This window comes from Cnephaeus nilssonii (genome assembly GCF_951640355.1).
Source record: "Cnephaeus nilssonii genome assembly, chromosome: 6".
NCBI lineage: Eukaryota > Metazoa > Chordata > Mammalia > Chiroptera > Vespertilionidae > Cnephaeus > Cnephaeus nilssonii.
In genome coordinates this window covers 24,115,811-24,139,027 of record NC_137077.1, presented here as the reverse complement: position 1 = coordinate 24,139,027, position 23,217 = coordinate 24,115,811, and the positions used below count along the sequence as shown (strand labels likewise).

Below are 23,217 nucleotides of genomic sequence, written 5' to 3'. Positions count from 1 at the left end.
CTGTTAGGTGACCTTATTACCCCAATATTGCAGATGTAGAAAATGAGGCCTGCAGAGGTTAGGAAATTTGCAGAAAAGACACTAGTCACAGTAGAACAGAGTCAGGTTGCAATCCAGATCTTCTGACCCAATGTCTTCTGATTCCCAAATGCTTTTGCTACTTGACTATGCTGAGTAATAGGCCCATTTCACTGTACCTAGTTCAGTAACTAAAATAGGTAATTAGATCTAATATCAAAAAGTCTTGTTAATCATTCCGCAGTTATTAAGCAACTCCTAGGTGTGGCGAGTGAGTTCAAAGCTAAAGGAAAATACATCTTTGCCCTTTAAGAGATTAGTCTGTAAAGGAGACGATGTGGCTGTGAGCAGAAAAAATACTCAGGAACTCTTACAAAGCAACAAACAATCTTATGAATTGTAAGCTGTATGCCAGTTCACACTTTGAGGTCTCTGGATGCTTTCAAATCAATTGAATGTCATAGTTTACTTGGTAGCATTTGTGTTTTTTTCTTGGTGGCACATAAAATACAGTGTCTCTTATAATCAATGGCATCTTAGAGTCAAGAAAATATAAAATAACTAAATGGCCATTTATTTTATAGCAATCAGCAAATATCTATTTGTCAAAAAGTAAACCTTTTTTGTATGCAGTTAATTAAGTTAATATCTGTTACCACAAAACTAGAGGTCATCAGTATCAGCATTATTGATTCTCACTGCCTGGCTCAAGTTCAGTGTTCCCTCTCTTCAGATGCGGGTACAGCAGGAAGTCCCTCAGCATTGGTTCAGAGCTGCCTGTGAGAAGAATAAACAAAATAGCACGAGTTCAGACAGAAGGATCTGACTCAGTGTTCCTGGAGGCACAATAAAAGTTGTATTTTCAGAGAAGTCAGATTCCAAGGGGTGGATCAGAGGGGGAAGATGTCCTATGGAGGCATCAGTGTGGCACAGAGTCAGGAATATACAGAGGATATATGTGGACAGGTAGCAGGTGGGGTGACAATGTGCAATAAAAGCGTGATGGACATTGACACCAGAGTGAGATTCAAATCCTGGCCAAACCACACACTGGTTTTTGACCTTGGGAAAGTCACTTAATTATTTTGACCTTCGAGTTCCTCCCTAGTAGTAAAATATTTATGTTTAGTTGTGTGAGTAGAAATAATATTTGCAAAATACTTGGCAGGGAGAGTAGGCACTCAGTGAATGGTAATGGCATTGTTTAGAAGATTTAGAATAGAAGGAGTGCATGAGCAAAGCCATGCTTTGGAAAATTAATGTAGAATCTGTGACTAAAACAGATTAGAGGGAAAATACTGGTAAGTAGAGAGCTAGTTAAGATGCTTTTTCAATCGTCCAGAAGGGGGGTCGGGGGAGAGTGACAAACTAAGGGTATCTGTCAGTGGAGATGTGGCAGTCAGATGTCTGGGGCGGGGGGAGGGGGGAGGGGGCGGTGACTAACAAGACTGTGAACCTGGACAGCTCAGTACAGGCCCGGGACCGAGCCTTAGGGTGGAGGCTCAGAAAAGCACGCAAGGAATGGAGTAGGGGGGCCGGGGAGGAGAGGGGTGCCCTCCAAGTTTGGCGCCCAGGTACATGAGAGAGGCCACAGCGGTGGACAGAGGATGGGGGGCGGGAGAGGTAGGAAGTTCTACACCGCCCCTGCCTAAATCCTTTAAGGGAGGATGGGGGGAGACAATCAGTTTGCAGACAGACATCCCACAAACCAGTCAGACTCCGCCGAGGAGGCGGCCTGGGGGACTTCCCCAGGACCTGGAGGAATTCCAGGCAGAGGCGGAGCGCGGCTCTTCCCGCCTCTTCCCCGCCCAGTGCGCGGGGTCGCCCCACCAAGCGCTGTTCCGCGGGCGGAGCCCGAGGCGCCCCGCCCTCCCGCCCCCTTACACGCTGCCGAGCTAGTTTGCACCGGTCACCCAGTTGCCCCCGCCACCCCACGTCCGCTCGTGTGTCCCGATTGCCGCCGGCGACACCATGTTCGGCATGATCAAGAACTCGTTGTTCGGGAGCGTAGAGACGTGGCCTTGGCAGGTCCTGAGCAAAGGGGACAAGGTAGGCCCGCAGGGTTTGCAGGGGGGCTGCGCCCCGCGCACCCTGAAGGGGTTGGAGCGGGTTCTGAGGGGCCGGTGGGACAGAAATGTGCCCCGGATTGCGCGTCATGGCTTCTGCCTTGGGCACGGCCCTCCATTGCCCAGCACTCGGACTGGGAAGGAGGGAAGGGAGAGGTCCGGTGCAGCGGGGCTCAGGGCTCTGCTGCGAGGAGTGGACACACACCGGCAAGGTTGATTGGCGGGGAGAATCCCAGCTGGGTGAGGTGGACAGCGCCTGTTGAATGCATCTAAACATTCTGAACTTTGGTTTGCTGAGAAACTCTCCGTGGCAGAAAGGACTGAAAAACTGCTGTCCTTAAGACACATGCTTAAGGACAAGATAGAGGTAAATGTGCAAGGCCGGAGCACAGGGGAGAAGCAATCATTCCACCTGGGGGTGAGGATGAGCCTTCTGTGGAGGAAGTGTGGTCAGCTGGGCCTCAGGAATGTGCAAGAGTTCACAGAAAGGAGAACGCCTGTGCAAAGGCCCAGTAAAACGGCTGTTGGCCCGCGGGACTCCCAGAGTTGGGTGCCTAGAATACAGGATGAGTGAGTAGGGCGTAATTGCTGTGTTCCCCTGAGACTGACATCACTGCTAACACAGGCAAATAGGACTGCCCCCTCAAAACAAAGGAGTCTGCCATTAGATGATCATTTCCTTACTTTGTGCCCTTAGTGGCTGTATACTCAGCTTCCAACGCAGTGCCTCGTTTGTTCAAGGACTGTGTTGTCTGGGGGCCAAGTTCTGGTGCCTAGTACGGTGATCCTCACACAAAAGCACTCAACTGGATTCTGGATTCTCCAAGCAGCCAGAGCCAGAGGCTGTCACTTCACCTGTCTGTATTTGTCTCCTCAGCTATAGGATGAGCAGTTTAGCCCTGAACAAGGGGGACATTCAAACGCCTGTGAACTCAGCCTAGGGATCTCTAGGGTCCCTGTTGGCTCTAACACTTGAGGAATCCACATGTTACCATCAGCTCTCAGAGAGCTTTTCTTTCTGTAGTGGAGTCTGGCTCACTTGGTCTGTTTGGGTTAACAGACAATGCAAATGCAGGCCGATGGTCTGGGCTGGTCTGCTGCCTGTTTGCCCTCAGATCCCTTCCTCACCCGTTTCCTGTTCCGCTCTCTGTGTCTGCTCGTGGAGTGGGGGCTGACCCCTGTGGGCTGTTTCCCAGGCTGCAGTGTCAGCTCGCTCCCATCGAGGTTCGCCCAGTGGGAGGCACTAGTGGGAGATGAGAGGGCCTGAGGAAGGGAGAAGCCAGGGTATTTCTCCCTCTCCTTGTCCACCCTGTCATATTTCTGGCACAAGGAGCTTCTCTGTGGCTCTTGCTAGACAAGTCACCATGGTTCTAGCTTCCACCAAGTGATCCAGGTACCTGAATTCAGGTAACAGATAATCCTCCTACCTCTACTAAGGCGCTTACTGACCTCTGGATTGCCTCACTGTCCACTGTTAGGTATCTCAGTCCTTTATTACCTGTGAAATCAAGTCCTTGAATTAAGATGCCTCTGTTAAAAATACTCCAGTAGTTTCTGCTTTCTGTTTGACGTTTATTGATACAGCATCACCTGCCCCTGATTTGATGCCTCTAAGGATAAATGCGGCTGCCTGAAAAGCATCTTCCCTCAGCATCTGATGGGCATATGGGGCAATATGGGATATTGTCACCAGGCCGAAGCAAATCATTTAACCTGAATGAACCTCAGATTCTGTAGTTGTAGAATAGGTATACAAATGCCCTTCCCATCTGATTCCAGAGTTACTATAAATATTAAAAATTTTAAAAACATGAAAATATTTTGTAACCTAATATACCCTGCCAAGGTGGTAATATCATTATGTCAGAACTCACCTCATTTCCACTCTTACTAGCTGTGTGGTCACAGGCAACTTTCTTAACCTCTCTAAAGCTAATCATGAGAGAAAATAATGTCATATCTTATAAGATTGTTTTGAAATTTAAATGAGATAACCAATTATAAGTTTTTCAACACACTACCTAGCATTTGGTGGAGGGTGGTAACTGTTAGCTTCCTTTTAGTTTTTCAGGTAATTTTATAGGAAAGTTACTTAACCTCTTAACCACTCTGAATCCTAAAATTCCACAATTATGAGAATGATAATATCTGTGTAACAATTAAATATTCAGATACTTGTAAACTTGTCAAACATATCAATATACAGTATATAGTAGTATGTACATATATATATACATATATATATGAAAATCCAAGGTATTATTATTTTGAAAAGAGCCTCTCCCTGAAATTATCTCTTACCCTGGAAAGAGTCTGAGTGAGAAACTGTTGACCACTCTCCTGGGCACATGGGTGGCACATGATGTGTCCCATGTAACTTGAGTTTGGGCTCACCAGATGTTCAAGACTGATTCCATGCACCCTTAGGGGAGGCCCAGGCGCTACAGACCTTATCATGTGCCTTCTGCATTGCTCAGGGAGGGAGGAGGACGCATGGTCTCTGTGTTGGGTTGGGTTGGGTGGGCCTTGGGGATGCTCAGAGCAGACTGATATTAATAACTGACATCTTTATGGGATTTGTGTCCAGCCTGTGTACACTGGTTGGGACCCGACTGCCTGGGTTTGAATCCTGGCTCCACCACTTGCCCACTATAACTTGGGCACATTACTTACTTAACCTCTTGTGCTCCTGTTTCATCTGAAAATAAAGATTAAAAAAACTAACTTCCTCACAGGGTTGCTGGAGGGATTGAATGAATGAATCCAGGTAAAATGTTTAAAATAATACCTGACACATAGACAGTACTCAGTTAGGTTGATGATGATGATGATGATGATGATGATTAATATTTTCTTATAATGAGAAAGTTAGCTTCCAAAATCAGCATGTGACAAGGGAAAAAACTGACCCTGCAGAGGACCTTGCAAATCCCATACCAAGAAGCATTCTTGTAAGGTCTCTGTCTGGGACTTGAACTTGACCAGGGTTCCCAATGAATGTTGAAAATTGGTGTTTGTGGCTACAGGCCAAAATCCTCATCTAGTAATCAATTGGGAGCATGAGCTAGCTGAATACAGAGTGGAGAAGGACTATTCTCATGTTCCATGTAACAAGGAAATGCACTTAAAGATATTAGACTTGAAAAATCAAATGTGTTAACTGTATTAACTTAGCCGCTTTATTTTCTGCAAAAATAGAGAACTCTATTTAAATTTAGCTCCCTGAAGAACTAAAATCCTATATAATAAAGAGATAATATGCAAATTGACCCTCATGCCCTCACAAGATGGCTGCCTATGACCAGGCAGCAGAGGGGTTAGTGAGGGACAGTCAAACAACTAAACAAGCAGGCTGCGTGGGGCGACCAGACCACCAGGGGGGTTAGTGAGGGACAACCAAACGACTGAACAGCAGGCTGTGTGGAGCGACCAGGCCGGGAGGGGGGGCAGGGTAGTTGGGGGCAACCAGGCCAGCAGGGGGGGCAGTCAGAGGCGACCAGGCCAGTGGGCGGACGCAGTTAGGGGCGACCAGGCTGGTGGGGGGGTGCAGTTAGGGGCGACCAGGCCGGCGGGGGGGTACAGTTGGGGGTGATCAGGCTGGCAGGGGGGGCAGTGAGGGGTGACTAGGCTGGCTGGGTGTGGGGCAGTTGGAGGCAACCAGGCCAGCAGGGAAGGCAGTAAGGGGTGGCCAAGATGGCGGGGGGAGGGAAGCAGTTAGGAGCAACCAGGCCAGCAGGGAGGGGGCAGTTGGGGGCAACCTGGCCGGCAGCGGGGGCGGCAGTTAGGGGCGACCAGGCCAGCACGCAGAGGCAGTGAGGGGTGATCAGGCTGGCAGCAGGGGGCAGTTAGGGACAACCAGGCAGGCAGGCAGGTGAGCGATTAGGAGCCAGTGGTCCTGGATAGTGAGAGGGATGTCCAACTGCTGATTTAGGCCCGATCCCCAGGATCAGGCCTTAACCAGCAGTCAGACATCCCCCAAGGGATCCTGGATTGGAGAGGGTTCAGGCTGGGCTAAGGGGACCTCACCCCATCCCCCGGGGCATGAATTTTGTGCACCGGGCCTCTAGTAGTTTTATAATATCAATTTCTCAAACCTAAATTTTCTGAGATCCAGTGAGTCCAATGAGAGGTTATGGACACAGAGGCTGTGAAAACAGGGACTAGCTGCCATAGAACCACCTTAAGACATTGTAACCAGCTTCTCTTTAGGATAAATATAACTAGACAAGGTTCTCATCTCTCCACCCAGCTATGGCTATTGTATCCCTTATCATTAGAGTAAAAACTAGATTGCACTCCACAGCCTTCTTTCCCACAAATAGCGTGCCTACTATGTGCCAGACGTAGTGCTTAGGTGTTAAGAGATACAGTGATAAACAAGACAGACAATCCCCTGACTCCATGAGGCTGGCTTATGGTTGCAGGCAGAGGTTAACAACATTATCATTCAGTTATAATTACAATAAGTGTTGTGTTGTGAAAGTACAATGGCCTATAAAAATATCATTGGGAAGCTGTTTTTAATAAGGACCCTCTCTGAGGAAGTGACTTTTAGATGAGTAGGGGCAGAGACAGGAACGAATACTCCAGGCAGAGGAAGCAACAGATACAGAGGCCCTGAGGCAGGAATGACCATGGCATTTAAAGAGATAGCAGAAGGCCAGTGAAGAGGTGCTCTGGGTGTAGCTGGCAAGGCAGGTAGAAGCTAGGTGGTCCCTGGGCCATAAGAACTTGGTGAATGAAGGCTTGTAGACAGGGGATTAATTGACATGATTGGATTTATATACAATGCTCCATAAATGTTCTCTGGGCAATCTCATCCTCATCGCAGCTTTAGATACCCTTTATGCTGATGACTTCCAAATTCCTATCCCTATGCCAGTCGCCTGCTGAGCTCCAGACCTGCGTGTCCAGCTGCACAATGGACAGTTTGCTCATTTATAGCAGGAGGCAGGTGAACGGACAGATGTGGAAGGGCCCTTCTAGTCCTAGAGTTATCTACCTTTGGAGTTCATAGGAAGGAAGGATCACTTAGGAAGAAGAGGTTGAGTTAAGCCTTAAAGGATGGTTGACTTTTCATGGGGCCATTGGCTCTCTGCACCAAACTGGATTGCTTCCTTGGCAGCCTTTCTGGGGAACAGGCTAAGAGCACAGATCACCTATACTATTCCCCAGAACTCAAGATTCAGGCACACTTGCAAAATTCTATATTTAGATCACACAAAAATCAGTTGAACTAATTTGGGGTAGATGAAACTGACTTGCTGTCAGATCACCATCATTGGACTGATAGTCACAAACCCAACTCCCCATGACAGCCTACAAGTTCTTCAGGTTCCGGCCCCAGCCAGACCTCTGGCCTCCTCTCTTGCCCTGCCCTGACTGTCCAGCACCCTGTGGTGCCTACTCTCTAGAATTGCCCTCCCTAAACTATCAGAGCATTTACGACATTGTATAACAATTATGTAATTCTTCTCACCACCCAACTAGACTGCCTCTGTCATATTGAACTCTAAATATGTAGCACCTAGCAGAGGTTTTCAATAAATGTTTACTCAATGAATCAATGCAGCAGTGACTGAATGTCCAGTGGGATGATCTGTAAGCACCTCAAAGTCAGCATAACCTACCCAGACACATAAACACACCCACCCATGCCTCCTAAACTAACCTAAGTAACTCTCTTCTGTGTTCCCACACTGCACTTACACTCCTCTCCCCTTAAACATGTCATCATATTATAATCTGTTTCCTGGCTACTTCTATTAGACCGTGCCTCTCATGAGATCAGAAATCATATCTTTTATTTCTGTTTTGTAGCACCTGGGCATAGGGCTCAGCACATAGTACATGTTCCATAGTTGTTGGCTGAATGAATAAAAGAAGAAAAGATCCTGCTAGCTTTCTCCAGTGAGAACTTGTTTCTCCATTGTAAGATTTCCTTCAACTTAATCATCCAACCTTTCTACAGAATTTTTAAATTTCTGTTGTATTTTTCATTTCCAAGGGCTCTTTGAGCTCTGAACATTCTATTTTTTACAGCATTCTGGAGATGTTCAGGGTGGTATCGGAAGCAGTGTCTTCTCTTACCACTCTAAGAATACTGATTGCATGAAGTTTTTTCTGCTGTCTCTACATCGTAAGAAGTCCCAGAATCTATTTCTCATGGCCCTTTATATTCAGGCTATTTCTTCTACCCTGTGGACAGACCCAGGCTTGTTATGGAAAGTTTCTTAGCAGCTGTGCCTCCTGTAACTGGATTATTTCTGTTTCTAACGTCATCACAGATTGCTCCCATCTATCTCATAAGCACTGTGTATTCTCTGTCTGTAGGAAGAAGTGTCCTATGAGGAAAGGACCTGTGAAGGTGGGAAGTTTGCCACAGTGGAAGTGACAGATAAGCCTGTGGATGAGGCTCTACGGGAAGCAATGCCCAAAGTCATGAAGTATGTGGGAGGCACCAATGACAAGGGTGAGTGTCCCTGAAGGATGTGGCTTTGGTCTCAGAGGCGAGCCTTGCAAGGTCTTCACTTCATTAGTGGAAAACACAGGGAGGGGCCACAGTGCACCTGTCACTACCTGTTTCAGTGACATGTGAACTTGCTGCACTGACCTCTGCCCAGCCAACCGCTTACTCGGTATATACCTGTTTTAGGTTGGTTTGGTTGATTTTTTCAATGTTTCTATTGATTTTGAGAGAGAGAAAGGGAGAGGGAGAAGGAGAGAAACATTGACCAGTTGCCTCCCGCATGCACCCCTACCAGGGATTGAGCCCGTAACCTGGGCATGTACCCTGACCAAAATCGAACCAGCCACCTTTCCATGCACTGGATGACGTTCAACCAACTGAGCCAGCCAGGGTGGTTTGTTGTTGTGTTTTAACCGTACTGTGCTTGTCATGTCTTTGGATTGGTGAACTCGGTGAAGTGTGCCCACGGTAAGTCAAGCCACAAAGAGAGGGCCAGCCTCTGGCTTGAGATCTTAACTCCCAGAATGGAAATCTCCAGTCAGCCCCCTGGTAGCTCAGAGTCTGAGGAGTCCTGAGAGTCAGTGAGTGATGACTATGGCAGATCCCTGACAATGGAAGGGTCTGAGGATTCTAAAGCTGTCCCACTCCTAAAGAGTGGGCAGTTGGTATGGGCTACCTTTCTACTTTAAAATGATAGGCCTGAAGTTTCCACGGACCTGTTAGCATGTAAACCACATTTAAATATGAATTTAATTATTAAACTCTCTAATTTGGACTATACTTTGGAATCACTGAAAACTTAAAATGTGTCAGAAAGCAAGGTGAAAAAAGAGATGGCATGGTAAATTTTTAGGGTAGTTCTCAAGCTGATCATTTAGAAGGCTAGAAACTGGTATTAACCTTAGCTATATTTACTAGGACCATAGTAATCAGGCTTTGAACAATAAGCTGACCCGTAGGAGGTCAAGAAGAAATCTTTTTCTTCTTAACATTAGCATAACATATTTTATAAGAAAATATGTGTAAAAATTATAAAACTCATTAAAGAAAATCTGGAAAATCACAAAACAGCACCCTTCATCCATCTTTTCTAGGACAATCATTGTTGTCTTTTGAATGTATTTCTTTAGGGCTCTTTAATAGGCTTTTTAAATATAATCATAGTGTTTGTGTAATCGTATATCCTGCTTCTGTTACTTATTTCATCACTATTTTCCACTGTTGTGAAATAGTCTTCTTCAGCATAATTATTACTAGCTACATTGTACTGCATCATGTGCCTATAGTTTATTAGGACATATTCCTATTTTGAGCCTATTTATATGGCTCCAAGTTTCTCACAGTTATAAATTCCGCTGCAATGAATATCCTATTACTAATAGCCTTTTCCGTATTTTGGGTATTTCCTTAAAACTGACATTTAGATAGGAAGTAATTAAGTACTGATAATATTTACAGTTTTGATATATATTACTAAATAATTTTTTCTAAGGGAGTTGAATTACTACGCCCCTACTTCCAATATATGCAAATTGGAGGTATTTTGTGTATATGAAGTGTGCCCCCATATTTTTTTGATGCCTCAAGTGTTTATTATTAATTTTGTGACCAGAAAATATTGTCACGGAAGGAGAAGGAGACTAGCAAATTTTCACAGGGCTGAGCAAGTCCTGTCTCTCAATCCTACCTCACTCCGTGGGCTTTTCTGTTTGCAGGAATTGGGATGGGGATGACAGTCCCCATTTCCTTTGCCGTGTTCCCCAGTGACGATGGCTCCCTACAGAAGAAAATCAAAGTCTGGTTCCGGATTCCAAACCAGTTTCAGAGCAACCCGCCCGTTCCCAGTGACAACAGCATTAAGATCGAGGAGAGGGAAAGCATCACTGTCTATTCCATGTAAGGAGACCATTCTTTATGCTTCCAAGGGGGTGCTTGAATCATCCGCAGTGACCATTTGCATTACATCTATATTTTTTCCAGCTCTACTGAAATATAATTGACATATAACATTGTATTACTTTAAGATGTACACACAATTCTTTGATAAATGATTACCACAATAAGTTTAGTTATCGTCCATCACCTGATATAGTTACGATTTTTTTTTTCTTGAAATGAGAACCTTTAAGGTCTACTCTCTTAGTAACTTTCAAATATACAATACAGTATTGTTAACTGTAGTCACCTTACTGTACATTACATCCCCAGAACTAATTTATCTTACAGCTGGGAGTTTGTACCCTTTCACCACCTTTGCCCATTTCTCTGCCCCTCCCCCTTATCTGTCAACTACCAATATGTTCTGTGTATCTATGAGTTCTTTTTCTTTTTTTTAATTCCACATATAAGTGAGATCATACAGTATTTGTCTTTCTCTATCTGACCTATTTCATTTAGCCTAATACTCTCGAGATCTACCCATGTTGTCACAAATGGCAAGATTTTCTTCTTTTTTGTGGCTGAATGATATTCCATTTTATAGATATACCACGTCTTCTTTATCCATTTATCAGTAGATGGATACTTAGGTTATTTCCAGATCTTGGCTATTATAAATTAGAGGCCTGGTGCACGAAATTTGTGCATGGGTAGGGTCCCTAGGCCTGGCCGGCAATCAGGGCCGATCAGGGCCTTCTGGCTGCCGGCCGGTGCCTCCCTTCCCCGGCTGCTGGTGGGGCCTTCCTTCACTTCGTGCCACCGTCTGGTGGTCATCACACGTCATAGTGAGTGATTGAACTCCTGGTGCCCCAATCGAACTCCGAGGGGACACTTTGCATATTAGCCTTTTATATATATAGATGCTGCATTGTACATGGGGATTCAGATATCTCTTCAAGGTAGTAATTTTATATCCTTGGGATATATACTCATACATGGAATTGTTGGATCATGCTAAAGTTCTATTTTTAATTTTTTGAGGACTCTCCATACCATTTTCCACAGTGGTTGCACCAATTTATATACCCACCAACAGTGCACAAGAGTTCCCTTTTCTTCACATCCTCAATGCTTGTTATTTCTTGTCTTTTGGATAATAGCCATCCTAATAGGTGTGAGGTCATATCCCATTGTGGCTTTGATTTGTATTTCCCTGATGATTAGTGATATTGAGCACCTTTTTACATACCTTTTGGCCTTTTGCATATCTTTTTTGGCAAAATGTCTATTCAGATCCTCTGCCCTTTTTTTAATCAGATTGGCTTTTTTTTGCTATTGAGTTTTTTATATACATGTGTTCCAAAAATTGTATACTATTACACACTTTAACAGCTGATAGCTCAATTTTGAAAATGAAATATATTTTAATACACACTGCCTTTATCATTATTCAAAGTGTGTATTTTTTGGGGGACACCCTATATTTGGATATTAACCCCTTATCAGAATTGCAAATATTACTCCTTTTCAGGCTTGCCCCTTATCAGATTTAACCTCTCCTCAGATTTGGCTCTTACCAAATTAAACCCTTATCAGATTTGCAAATATTTCCTCCCATTTGGTAGGTTGCCTTTTCATTTTGTTGATGGTTTTGTGGGGTTTTTTGCTGTGCAGAAGCTATTTAGTCTAATGTAGTCCCACTTGTTTATTTTTGCTTTTGTTTCCTTTGTTTTTGCTGTCAAATATAACCATTGCCACACTGATGTCAAGAAGCTTACCACCTGTTTTCTCCTAGGAACTTTACATTTCAGGTCGTATGTTTGAGTCTTTAATATCTTTAAGTTGATTTTTGTATATGGTGTAAGATAGGGGTCCAGTTTCAATCTTTTGTATGTGGCTGTCCAGTTTTCCCAACATCATTTATTGAAGAAACTATCCCATCCTCATTGTATAGTTTTTACTCCTTTATTGTAAATAGTTGACCATATATGCATGGATTTATTTCTGGGTTCTCTATTTTATTTCATTGATCTATGTATCTATTTTTATGCCAATACCATATTGTTTTGATTACAATAGGTTTGTAATATCGTTTGAAGTCAGGAAATATGTGATACCTCCAGTTTTGTTCTTCTTTTTTGAAGATTTATTTGGCTACTTAGGGTCTTTTATGATTCCATACCAATTTTAAGATTGTTTTTCCATTTCTGTGAAAATTGGGGTTTTGAAAGGGATTGCATTAATCTGTAGATTGCTTGGGTAGTATGGACATTTTAACGATATTCTTACAATCTATGAGCATGGATTATCTTTCAATTTATTTGTTTCTTCTTCAATTTCTTTAATTAATGTCTTATAGTTTTCAGTGTACAGATCTTTCACCTCCTTAGTTAAATTTATTTCTAGATTTTATTCTTTTCGATGCAATTGTAAATGGGATTCTTTCTTAGTCTAACTTTCTAAATTTAGATTGTTGATTAAGTAAGAAATACTAAGTCTAAACAATTTCTCACTTCCCTCAGCCTACAGCACACAAACGTTTGCATTGTATCTGAATGAATACCTTTGTCAGTTGACAATTGACTTGACTATAGAGAATATCCCTTCAGTTTAAGCTGAACATTAGCCACAACAAGGTTCTGGGAGACTCAGAAAAAAGCTAAGCCAAGCTGTAGTTTGGGGTCATAAATTCATAGGAGGCATAAGGCTGGGATACCTCATTTTTACCTCACACTTCCCTAAATGCTGCAAGGGCAGGGAGTATATGCCAGAGCTCTTGGTGGTTCATGATCTGTGGTCCTTTGAGCAGAGCACACATGCATCCGATTTTCATCCTCGTCCTGTTTCCAGGTCCTCATTTGTGGCCATGTTCCCGTGACTGTAGTGAATAACAGGTGCAAATGGTTGCATGCTCTTATTCTTTGGACCCCAACCTCCCCTTAGAAACCAAGTCTTTTCTAGATAATCAGTAACTATTTGTTAAAATCTTACAGTGTGATGGGTACCCAACCATGTATAGGCAGACACCAGGAGTTTCACCACTAGTTACCATAGAGCAACCTCATGAAAAATAAATATACAATTAGTCTTGCACTGGACAGTTTTAGTCCACTCGCTGGGGGGCCTCCAAACTTAGTTATTTGGCAGACTTGCTCCAACTCTACACCCGAGGGTGCAGTTTTCTCTGTAGAGGATGCATACTGATACTGTTGAGCGTGGCTGAACTGGGCAGTTAGACCAGGAGACCCAGGTCCCCCCAGAGGACACTGAGTGTACTACAGCTGGGCAGCAATAAATGGAGACCCCCAACTCTTCTACTCCAATCTTCATTCAGACTCTCCAGCCTTCACTATAGAGGCTGCAGAGAAAGTAAACTCTAATTAAAGAATATCTTTCCAGTACAGGGACTAGGGTGGGGAAGTGAGGCACCTGTGATGCAAGATTTAAGGAGGCACTCACTCTCACAGTTGTCCAATCACAGGATTGGCACTGAGAGTGAGTACCTCCTTAAATCTTACACACTAGGTGTCTCAACTGTCTCACCCTAGTTCCTGCTCCTCTTCTCCATTCTCTTTCCTGTGTCTTGGGAGGCAGCCTGGTGCAATATAATGAACAGTTATATTTTATTATAGTTTGAATTCCAGGATGATGCTTGGGAAGTTTTTAAGACTTACTTTCCCATCCGTTAGGTACTGATACTATCATCTACCTCGTAGGATCATTGTTAAAGAGTATCTTTCAGTATTTACTAAGATGCTATTTATAAGTTACTTAATGTTTATGACCTCTAATAGGTCTCAGTAATAATTCTTTCCCTTTTTATTCCATAAGGAATGAGGTTGATGATTAAATTTGTTCACATTAGATTCTAAGCAGGTGGGCCTAGTTTCTAATTCAGGGGTGGGGAACCTTTTTCCTGCCAAGGGCCATTTGGATATTTATAACATCATTTGCAGGCCATACAAAATGATCAACTTAGAAACTAGCCTGCTATATTTGGTCAAACATTTAATTAACTCACCCTTAATGCCTTGGCAGGGCAAGACCAAATGATTTTGTGGGCCTTATACATCCCAGGGACCGGATGTTCCTCACCCTTGTTAATCATATGTATGACCAGACCCAGGATAATGAGTTGGTATGATTTTTTTTCATTTGTCTTTAACTTTTTAGTATGGAAACTTCCCAACTAATAACAAGATAGCAGGAATAAGATTATGAAACCCTATGCACCCATCACTCACCTTCAATCATAATTAACTCAAGGCCAGTTCTGTGTCATGTGTACCTTCACAACTTCCACCCAGTCTCTACTCTGGGTCAGTTTTAGGTAAATTTCAGATATTGTATTATTTCATTTGTAAATATTTCAGTGTGACTGCTGAAGACTCTTAAATAATCAGGCTAACTTATTACTCCTAAATTTTAGCAGTCATTCATTAATGTTATAACAATATAAATCATCCAGTGTTCAGATTGCTCCCATATCTCATTTGTTTTTAGTTTGTTTAAATCTGGATCCAAATAAGATCCATCCATTTCAATTGGTTGGTACACCTTTTACATTTTTATTCATCTGTAGCTTTTCTCACCATAATACCTTTTCATTTTTTCCTGCTGTTTATGGATCGTTCGTCCTATTGTTTTTCATGGTCTGAATTCTGCTGGTTGCCTTTTTAACATGTCCCTCTGTCCCCTGCGTTGCCTGTAAATTACTAGTTGGAACTAGAGGCATGATTAGATTCAGGTTTTAGCCAGGATACTTCACTGGTGGTGTTGTATTCCTCCACACTGGCTCATAATATCTGATTGCCTCTGTTTTTGTGATGTTAGTGATAGAGCTCACTCTTACCTAGATGCCTTGTCTCACCAGAGATTTTAAAATAATAATGTCTTCTTTTTTCCTTCTTCGTTTATTAGCTGGAGTCCTTTGATAAAGAAAAATTTCCCCTTATCTCCTATTTAGTTCCCATGAGATAGAGTCGGAGAGAAAAAGCAAGATGCCTTCTCTTTAGCTTGATACCTTTTCTTTGTTAATCAGTTTTCAGAATGATGATTTCATTCCTTAGCAGCCTCCAGAGGTGAAGTAGTGTTGCCCTCTGGTATGTTTCAAGCACACCTTGACATTTCTTGTTCTACAGCTGGAATTAGCCATTTCGCTAAGGAACCCTGGTTTCTTATGGCGGGAAAAGGTATCTATTAAAAGGTACTATTAAAGCCAGGTCTGTGGAAGTTTCCTTTCAATTCTCTGAAATCTAAACAGATGAAAGTAACAAATATGGTGTGTAGCCTGGCTCAGTGAATTTTTTTTAACCTAACCTACAGTCTTAAGTTGGCATACAGTAATTCCTCAACTAGCCACTTGATGTCGCTGCACAGTCACATGTGCATTTAAGAGTACCTTAGGGTGGAAGGCAGAGTGAATGAGGTAGTAGATGGTAAAAGCCCTATTTCAAATACACCATTAGATGACAAAATTCGTTCTAAAAGGCAAATCTGGTGTCCTGAATTCAGTCTTCCTGTTCTATGACCTTGTGAAGGATGTCCATTCACAGTATTCATTACAAGTGCTTTAAAATGAATAGAAGGCTATGAAAAAATAACACTATCAGAATATTTTTCATTTTCACAAAAGACCATAGAATTATCCTTACACTCAGATGAGTGGCCACATCCCACCATACTGCCCTCCCTCTGTTGTCTGTAAAGACCACTTAGGTTAAAGCTCAGCCTCCTCTACTCATTTCAGCACTGGGTTCTCAAGAGAGACTAACAGCAGCAGAGTTCTGATAGTTTTAATGAAACTTTCATGGTTTTAATGAAATGTCTGAGTATAAAGGAAAGGGTTGGACACATGGAGATCATTGTCAGGGCAACCTGTCCTCTAGTCCCAGCTCTACCACTTAATGGCTACAACTTTTTTGCTTGGTATTAAGCCTCTTTGTGCCTCAGTTTCTCATCTGTAAAATGGGGTTGTTGTGAGGATGGAATATGATACCTGTAAATGCCTACACAATGCTAGATGCGAGGTAAACACTCAGGAAATGTTCTCTACTTCTTGACTTCACCTCCCTCTGAGATTAGTTTTCTTTGAATTAACAACAAAAAGGTCAAGTTACTGCAGATACACTTGAGTTCAAACCTCAACTCTAATAATTGAGTTTTATAACTTTGGGCTTTCTAACCTATAAAATAGAATGTATGGTGCATTGTTGTGAGGGTCCAGGGTCTTGTCTTGTCTTCCCTGCATTTCTCTATTTTTTTCTTCTTCCTTAAAGATCTTAGTCCCCTTCCATAGTATCACTTGCTGCCCTTTTATCAGTAACACTCCAACCTGACCTCTGTCCGTCTCCCTTGAATGTCTTATTATTCTTGAACTTATCGTGAAGACTAAGGTGAGGGCATTTACACATTCATTCATTTTTAAAAATCACATATTCATTTTTTACATACCAGGAATTGTTTTAGGTCCCAAGCAAAGGGACTGCTCCTTGAAGTGGGAGAAACATCACAAAAGAAACAAATGTCTCAAGATATTTCAGGACTGTGTTGTTTCAGTGGTAAGAACTGGTATCTGTGGATTGAAATTATAGGAAAGCATATTTCCATTCAAAACTAAAAACATTCTGGCATAAGGTATCTATCAGTAAAATGGACAGATGATGAGGCAATAAGTCCTTGCCCTGGAGGAATTCAAGTACCATCTGGACAGACATATGACAATTATGCTATGTAATATTTGTACTAAGTGGGAAGTTTGGTTCAATTTGACAAATGTTTACTGAGTACCTCTGATACGTAAGCCTACCTCACCTCCAAGAGTCCTGTCAGTGATAAGATGCTATTTCTAAAACCTAATCGCCTAGAATTTAAATTAATCACCCCCAACTCATCAATTCTCCCACCAGTCTTTTATAAATGATGACATTTCTGGGTGGATGAGCCCAAGTCTACCATTTTCTCCCAAGCACCAGCCTTACATTCCTGCTTACCAGGAGGTATCATCAAATCTACCTCCTCAGCCATCTTCCACATCAACATGTCTGAGATGGAACTCAGCTTTCCTCCCCAAACCTGATCCCCATCTTACTGAAGGTCCCCTCCATCCTCCTACCCACCCTGTTCAAATGTCATCCTGACTCCTTCACCTAATTATTGGCCAAGTTCTAGTCACCTCCTAGCTGGTCCTTCCTTCCATCCACACTGCCACAGGTCTTCATCACCTGTTGTCTACACTACTACCATGGCCTCCTGATTATTTCTAGTTCTTCCACCTCTGCCCTTTCTAAGGTGTCCTTTGATCACGGCAGCTGGAAGCACAGGACCGATCACACTACTTCCCCCTGCTGCTCAGCTCTGGTTGTGGGCCTCGGCCTGCCTCTGACCCAAGCACACATTAAGGCTGGGACCAAGGCCAAGCTAGTCATAAAATGCTCCTTTGCCATGAGTAGGGGAATGGGAGAACTTTGGATTGGGTCCCCAAATGCTTGACCCGGCAGGGAAGCCTAGTAAAAATGCTTTGTTGTGGCATTTACTGCCCTCCACACATAGCCCCATTCCACTGTCCACCTGATCTCAGAGCATCTCACCCCCACTTCCCAACAGCCCCCCAAACACACATACAGTGTCCATTTCCACTCACACTCACCCAGCTCCTCTCAAATGTTCTCCCCAGTCTCTTCTTATTGGAAGCTCTGAGAGGACAGGAATTGTTGTCATATTCTTTATTGTTAGCATTAAGAAGAGATACTCAATAATAGCTGCTTAATGTCTCATCTTTCAAAATGCCTTCCCTTCATAGTCAAAGTCAGATCATTTCCTATTGCCCACCATTCTGTTTGTGCCTTTTACAAAACTCCATTCTAGTGCCTTCTGCCCTGTATCATCTTTATGTCTTTCTGTCCCAGCCACTAGTTAGACCTCACGAGGGCGAAAAGACGTCTTTATCATCTTTACAGCTCTGTGGTATCTAGCTTGTGCTTTGTGCTCAGTGATGCTCAGCTCACTAAGCTTGATTCAACTTGATAGAAGGACATGTGTTATGGTGTTAAGCCTCTTTCTGTTAACATGAGATTGTCAGCTGCTAGTCCTACATTTCTTTGGTCTGGCACAGAGCTACATGCACATCAGACTCTCCACAAATCTCTGCTGACTTGTTAATTGTTAAAGTTTTAAACCAAGTTGGATGGTCAGGCTTAGAGTCATTTTATTTTTCTTTCTTCCCCACTGCCTGCCTGCAGCAGACACTCCCTGAAAGACAACACATTAGGATCTTTTGCATCCTTGAGCCTGCCATCATCTCCTCCCTCCACTCTACCTCCAACTCTCCCAGCCCTTTTTAGTCAGTGTCTTTTGTGTTTCTGGAATCCAAGACAGGTGTTAGCTCCTTGGTTCCCATGGTAACCAAAAAAAAGTCTTTGTTAGGAATGCTGAGCTCTGATGCTGGGTGAGATAAAATACAGTGCCCCCAGGAGAGCTTCTTTGAAGATGGAGACTTAGAGACTTGTTAATAGGCTTACAAAAATAATGTATAGACTTCATGTTTATTTCCTTTGAGAAGCTCAAGGCACTTTACGAGCATGCCTTAACTCATACTCACACATGCGGGTGAATTTGGAAAGCTGTGGGCACTGTGTTGTTACCCTCCAAGTACAGCTTGGAAGCTGAGACGGGGAGGAATGAGGTAGCTCGTCCCAGAACACAAACGAGGCAGCCAGAGCTGGGCTTCCTGCATTTATCAGGGTTACGTGCCTGGTAGGGTTTGGTCCTCTGGCTTGTTCCTGCACTTCTGTGACATGGTTAGATTGGCAGGAAGGGGAACACAAGCATCTGTTCCATAGCCCACCTAGCTTTGCTTGTTTCTAGTAGAAGGCTCCCAGGATGAAGCAATAGTGACATTTTTATGCTCATTACCAGCATCTCAGTCCACCAGAGGGTAAATATAAACAGTTGGGATGTTTTTTCCAATAATGAACTTAGGAAACCCCAAATGATGGCATTCTTTGTTTCACTCTCTGCCAATCTCCTTGTACCTCTCAGACAACTTCTCGGGGTCCTTGGCCAAGTCCTCAGTCTTCCCACCACTTGGGGACTAGGATTCCCAAAAGCAGTTTACTGATTCTGTTTGCTCACCATCTATGCCTGGTCTCCCTCCTTACCACGATTATAACTAGCACCTCCTCATTGGTGACTCCCACATTTCTCTCATCTATTTCCCAAATCGATAGCTCTGACTCCAGTTCTTCCCCAAATCTAAGGAGATTTTCACAGTGCCTGCCACATACTTAGGTACATAATAATTGTTGCATGAATGTATTTTACCGTGGCAACTTCATATCAGCATGCCACAAACCAGATTATTAACCCTCCTTCCAAAGTGACTGTTCAGCCTAGAACCCCTAATCTGGCTAGTGGCATCAATCCATCCAGAGGCTTAATTGGAAGCCCTGCCCAACTCCCCTCTTTCCATCCCCCCAGTTCCCACCCATCCAGACACCTTTCAAATTTGCCTTTGTCCAGGCCTCTGTCATCTCATAGTTGGCTGTTCCTGGCCTCCAGTGACTCCATTTCTCCTATCCCTCCACTGCCACCAAAAGTATCAGTCCAAAGTACAATCTGATCATATTTTCCCCTTTATAAGTCTACCTTTGCATCTAGGGGAGGGTTCAATATCCTTAGCATGGCATTCAAGACCCTTCACAATGTACCTCCAGTCAATCCACGTCTCCTGTTTTAATTCCCTCTACTGTCCCCTCAATATGTACTTCCAGTGTTTATTATATGTGAACATGGAGGCAAGCAGACTTAAGTGCTACCATCTTTAGGTCTGTCAACCTGAAGACAGTAACTTCCATTGTTTATCCCAGAATGGTTCATCTACCCAGGAGTCTAATATGTGTCAGGCAGTGTGTTAGGTGCTCAGGATATACCAGTGAACAAAAAGTGACAAAGATCCTTGCCTTCGTGGAGCCTGTATTCTAACAGGGAACTCAGACCATAAGCTATGAACACGATGAGTAAAGAAAATGATCAAAGGAAGAAGAAAGAGGAAGGGAAGAAGGTTTGTAAGATTAAACAGCGTTTTGAGATTAGATCTAATTGAGAAGGTGAGGTTGCTAATGGAGTTTGTTCTTTATTATTAGGCTCTCTTCCTGTGTCATATACTACTGTGAATGAACATCATGTCCCTCACCTCCAGAGTCAGGGGATTGAATCGTTGTTCTGAGCAAATTATGAAATAACAATAATGGCTACATTTTCCTGTAACAGGAGCTTACCCTGTGAAAGGCACTGGGCTGAGCAGCTTGCATAGTCTTTCCTCCTTTAAGCTTTACAACAGCCTTCGAAGATTGATGCTATCCTCCCTATTTATCAGATTACAGACCGAAGATTAGAGAAATTAAAGCATTTGCCCAAGCACATGAGCTAGGAAGTAGCTGAGGCAGGAGCTGAGCACACAACTAGCCATTTTGCCTCCAACTGACAAATGAAGACAGTTGAGAACCACTCCTTCGGATGTTTCCCAAAACCAGTAGCTTAAAGAGCCAACACCATCCATTTTCACAAGAGAACAATTTAGTATCACAGCATGAGAGGGGCTACAGAGAACACTCAACACCTGCTCCCACATCCAGCATCTGATTATTTTCAGACAGATGGTTCTCAGCCTCAGCGCAGGCTTTTATTGCCAGAAAAATACTTCCTTCACGTCCATCCTCTGTCTACTAATCCAGTTTCCTCTCATTTGAGCCTCAGTGAAGCTAGAGCTCAACTTCTTTCCTGCCTCATAATTTTCCTTCGATATATATGAAGAGCCAAGCCTCCTCTATTCCCAATTGGCCTCAGCTCTGTCCACGTTCTGTAGCTGTTGTCTAGACATTATAATAACCAATCTCTTAAAGATGAAATCCTGGGTGTTTTCACATCAATAGCCCTGTAATCAACGTGCTGAATGCTTGTGGAGCATGACTAACCACTTATAAAAGAGCAAAGCGTGAGTCAGAGAACCCCACCAAAAATAATGTATTTGGCCTAATCTTGGCCTGATGCGGATTCAGACTTCTGAGTCATAAAGCTCATTAGGAATGGGAATGATTTTGACTCTCATAAAGATTTTAGGGCAACACAGACTTAGGGTGGTATATTTAGGGTAGGCCACAGGATGAATTTTGGAGCGTAGGCAGATGACGTAAGGAGAGAATAATAATCTCGAAAAGAGAGGCTTTATTGCTTTCCTGTTCCCACCTTCTGCCATCAGGAGAAAAGCCTGATTTAGGGAAAGTCTCTTTATTTACTAGGAAAAGAAGGCTTTCGTGATTTGAGCAGGGGAAGGGATTTATTAGAAGCCATTTCTTTCTTCTGGCATGCTTAAAGCTTGCCGAGGGGCCCTCCAAGCTTCCTCAGGTCCCTGCCTTTGGCAGCTCCGTTTTTGAACAAAGCTGGCTGCTGCTTCTCACTGCCGCGAGGGGCTCACTCATTAGAAAACTGCTCTGCTGTGGGAGAAACGTTACCTGCAGCCGCACCCTGACTCCCCTTCATCCTTCCTCCTTCCCCGGCTGGAGATAGAGGCCCAGAAGAGGAGCCCCTGGGCAGTAGAGGGAGCTAGAGAAAAGGGTGTGCCTTGGGGCAGAAGGTCAGCCGGCCATCTCGGGGAAATTTCCGAGAGGGAAGGGGAAGCTCACATTTCCTATGGAACTGCTCTGTTTCAGGCTCTGCATTAGCGTTTTTCACATCCATCATTGCACTTAATGCCCATAAAAACCTTGGAGGAAAACGAAAACATATCCCACTTTTATAAATGAGGATCTGAGGCTCAGAAAGCTCAAATCCAGTCATCTAGGAAGTTCACAATCTCACCATCATCATGTGATTGTCATAATAAGTGTGGTGCGTGACCTTTTTTGAAAGATCCCCCTCTCTCGGAGGCCACGTCCTTTCTTAACCAGCCCCTTGCTCTTGTACCCTCAGGCAGTTTGGGGGTTATGCCAAGGAAGCCGACTACGTAGCCCAAGCCGCCCAGCTACGCACCGCCCTGGAGGGCACAGCGACCTACCGGAGTGACATCTACTTCTGCACTGGGTACGACCCGCCTATGAAGCCCTATGGACGTCGCAATGAGGTCTGGCTGGTGAAGACATGAGTCGTTCAGAGCCAGCACTTCGGGGATGTGTGCTGGGTCCACTCACTGGACGGGCAGGAGGGGCTTCGAACTGCAACTTCAGCTCAACCGACTTTCCTTCAAAGCCGGTTACTGCCGATTTTCTGAAATAAGCATGTTCACTACACGAGGGCTCTTTTCCTCGTGGTGGGAAATACAGCGGAGAGAGGCCCCAGCAGCATTTTCCCAGCTATCTGGGATAATTGATATTTTAAAATTATCGAATCTGTATTTCTGTGATTGAGGGGGGAATGTAATTTGTGTGTGATCTTTAACCTGTGATTCTTATAAGAGCTTTGTCTAAAAAGAAACAAAAAATAAAGTTATTTGACTTAAATAGCTAAGACAAATCCAAGTATAATTATTTCAAGATTCTACAATCCGTGGTTGCCAGAGGGGAAGGGATTGGAGGGCTGGGTGAAAAAGGAAGGGATTAAGTACAAATTTGTAGTTACAAAGTAGTCACGGGGATGTAAAAGGACAGCATAGGGAATATAGTCAACAATATTATAATAACTATGTATAATGCCGGTGGGTATTGGAAACATTGGGGGAAACACTTTGTAAAGTATATGATTGTCTAATCACTATGCTGTACATCTGAAACCAGTAGAAAACAATATTGAAAG

General features: G+C 43.5%; 1 protein-coding gene across 1 annotated transcript; it reads left to right on the top strand.

Moving 5' to 3' along the window:
* Positions 1–1,889: 1,889 nt before the first annotated feature.
* Positions 1,890–22,957, top strand: HEBP1 (heme binding protein 1). The gene is made up of 4 exons (XM_079774141.1): positions 1,890–2,067; positions 8,418–8,556; positions 10,269–10,449; positions 22,399–22,957. The coding sequence occupies exons 1-4, from the start codon at positions 1,990–1,992 to the stop codon at positions 22,568–22,570; spliced, it is 570 nt and encodes a 189-aa protein (XP_079630267.1). The 5' UTR covers positions 1,890–1,989; the 3' UTR covers positions 22,571–22,957.
* The last annotated feature ends 260 nt before the right edge of the window (positions 22,958–23,217 follow it).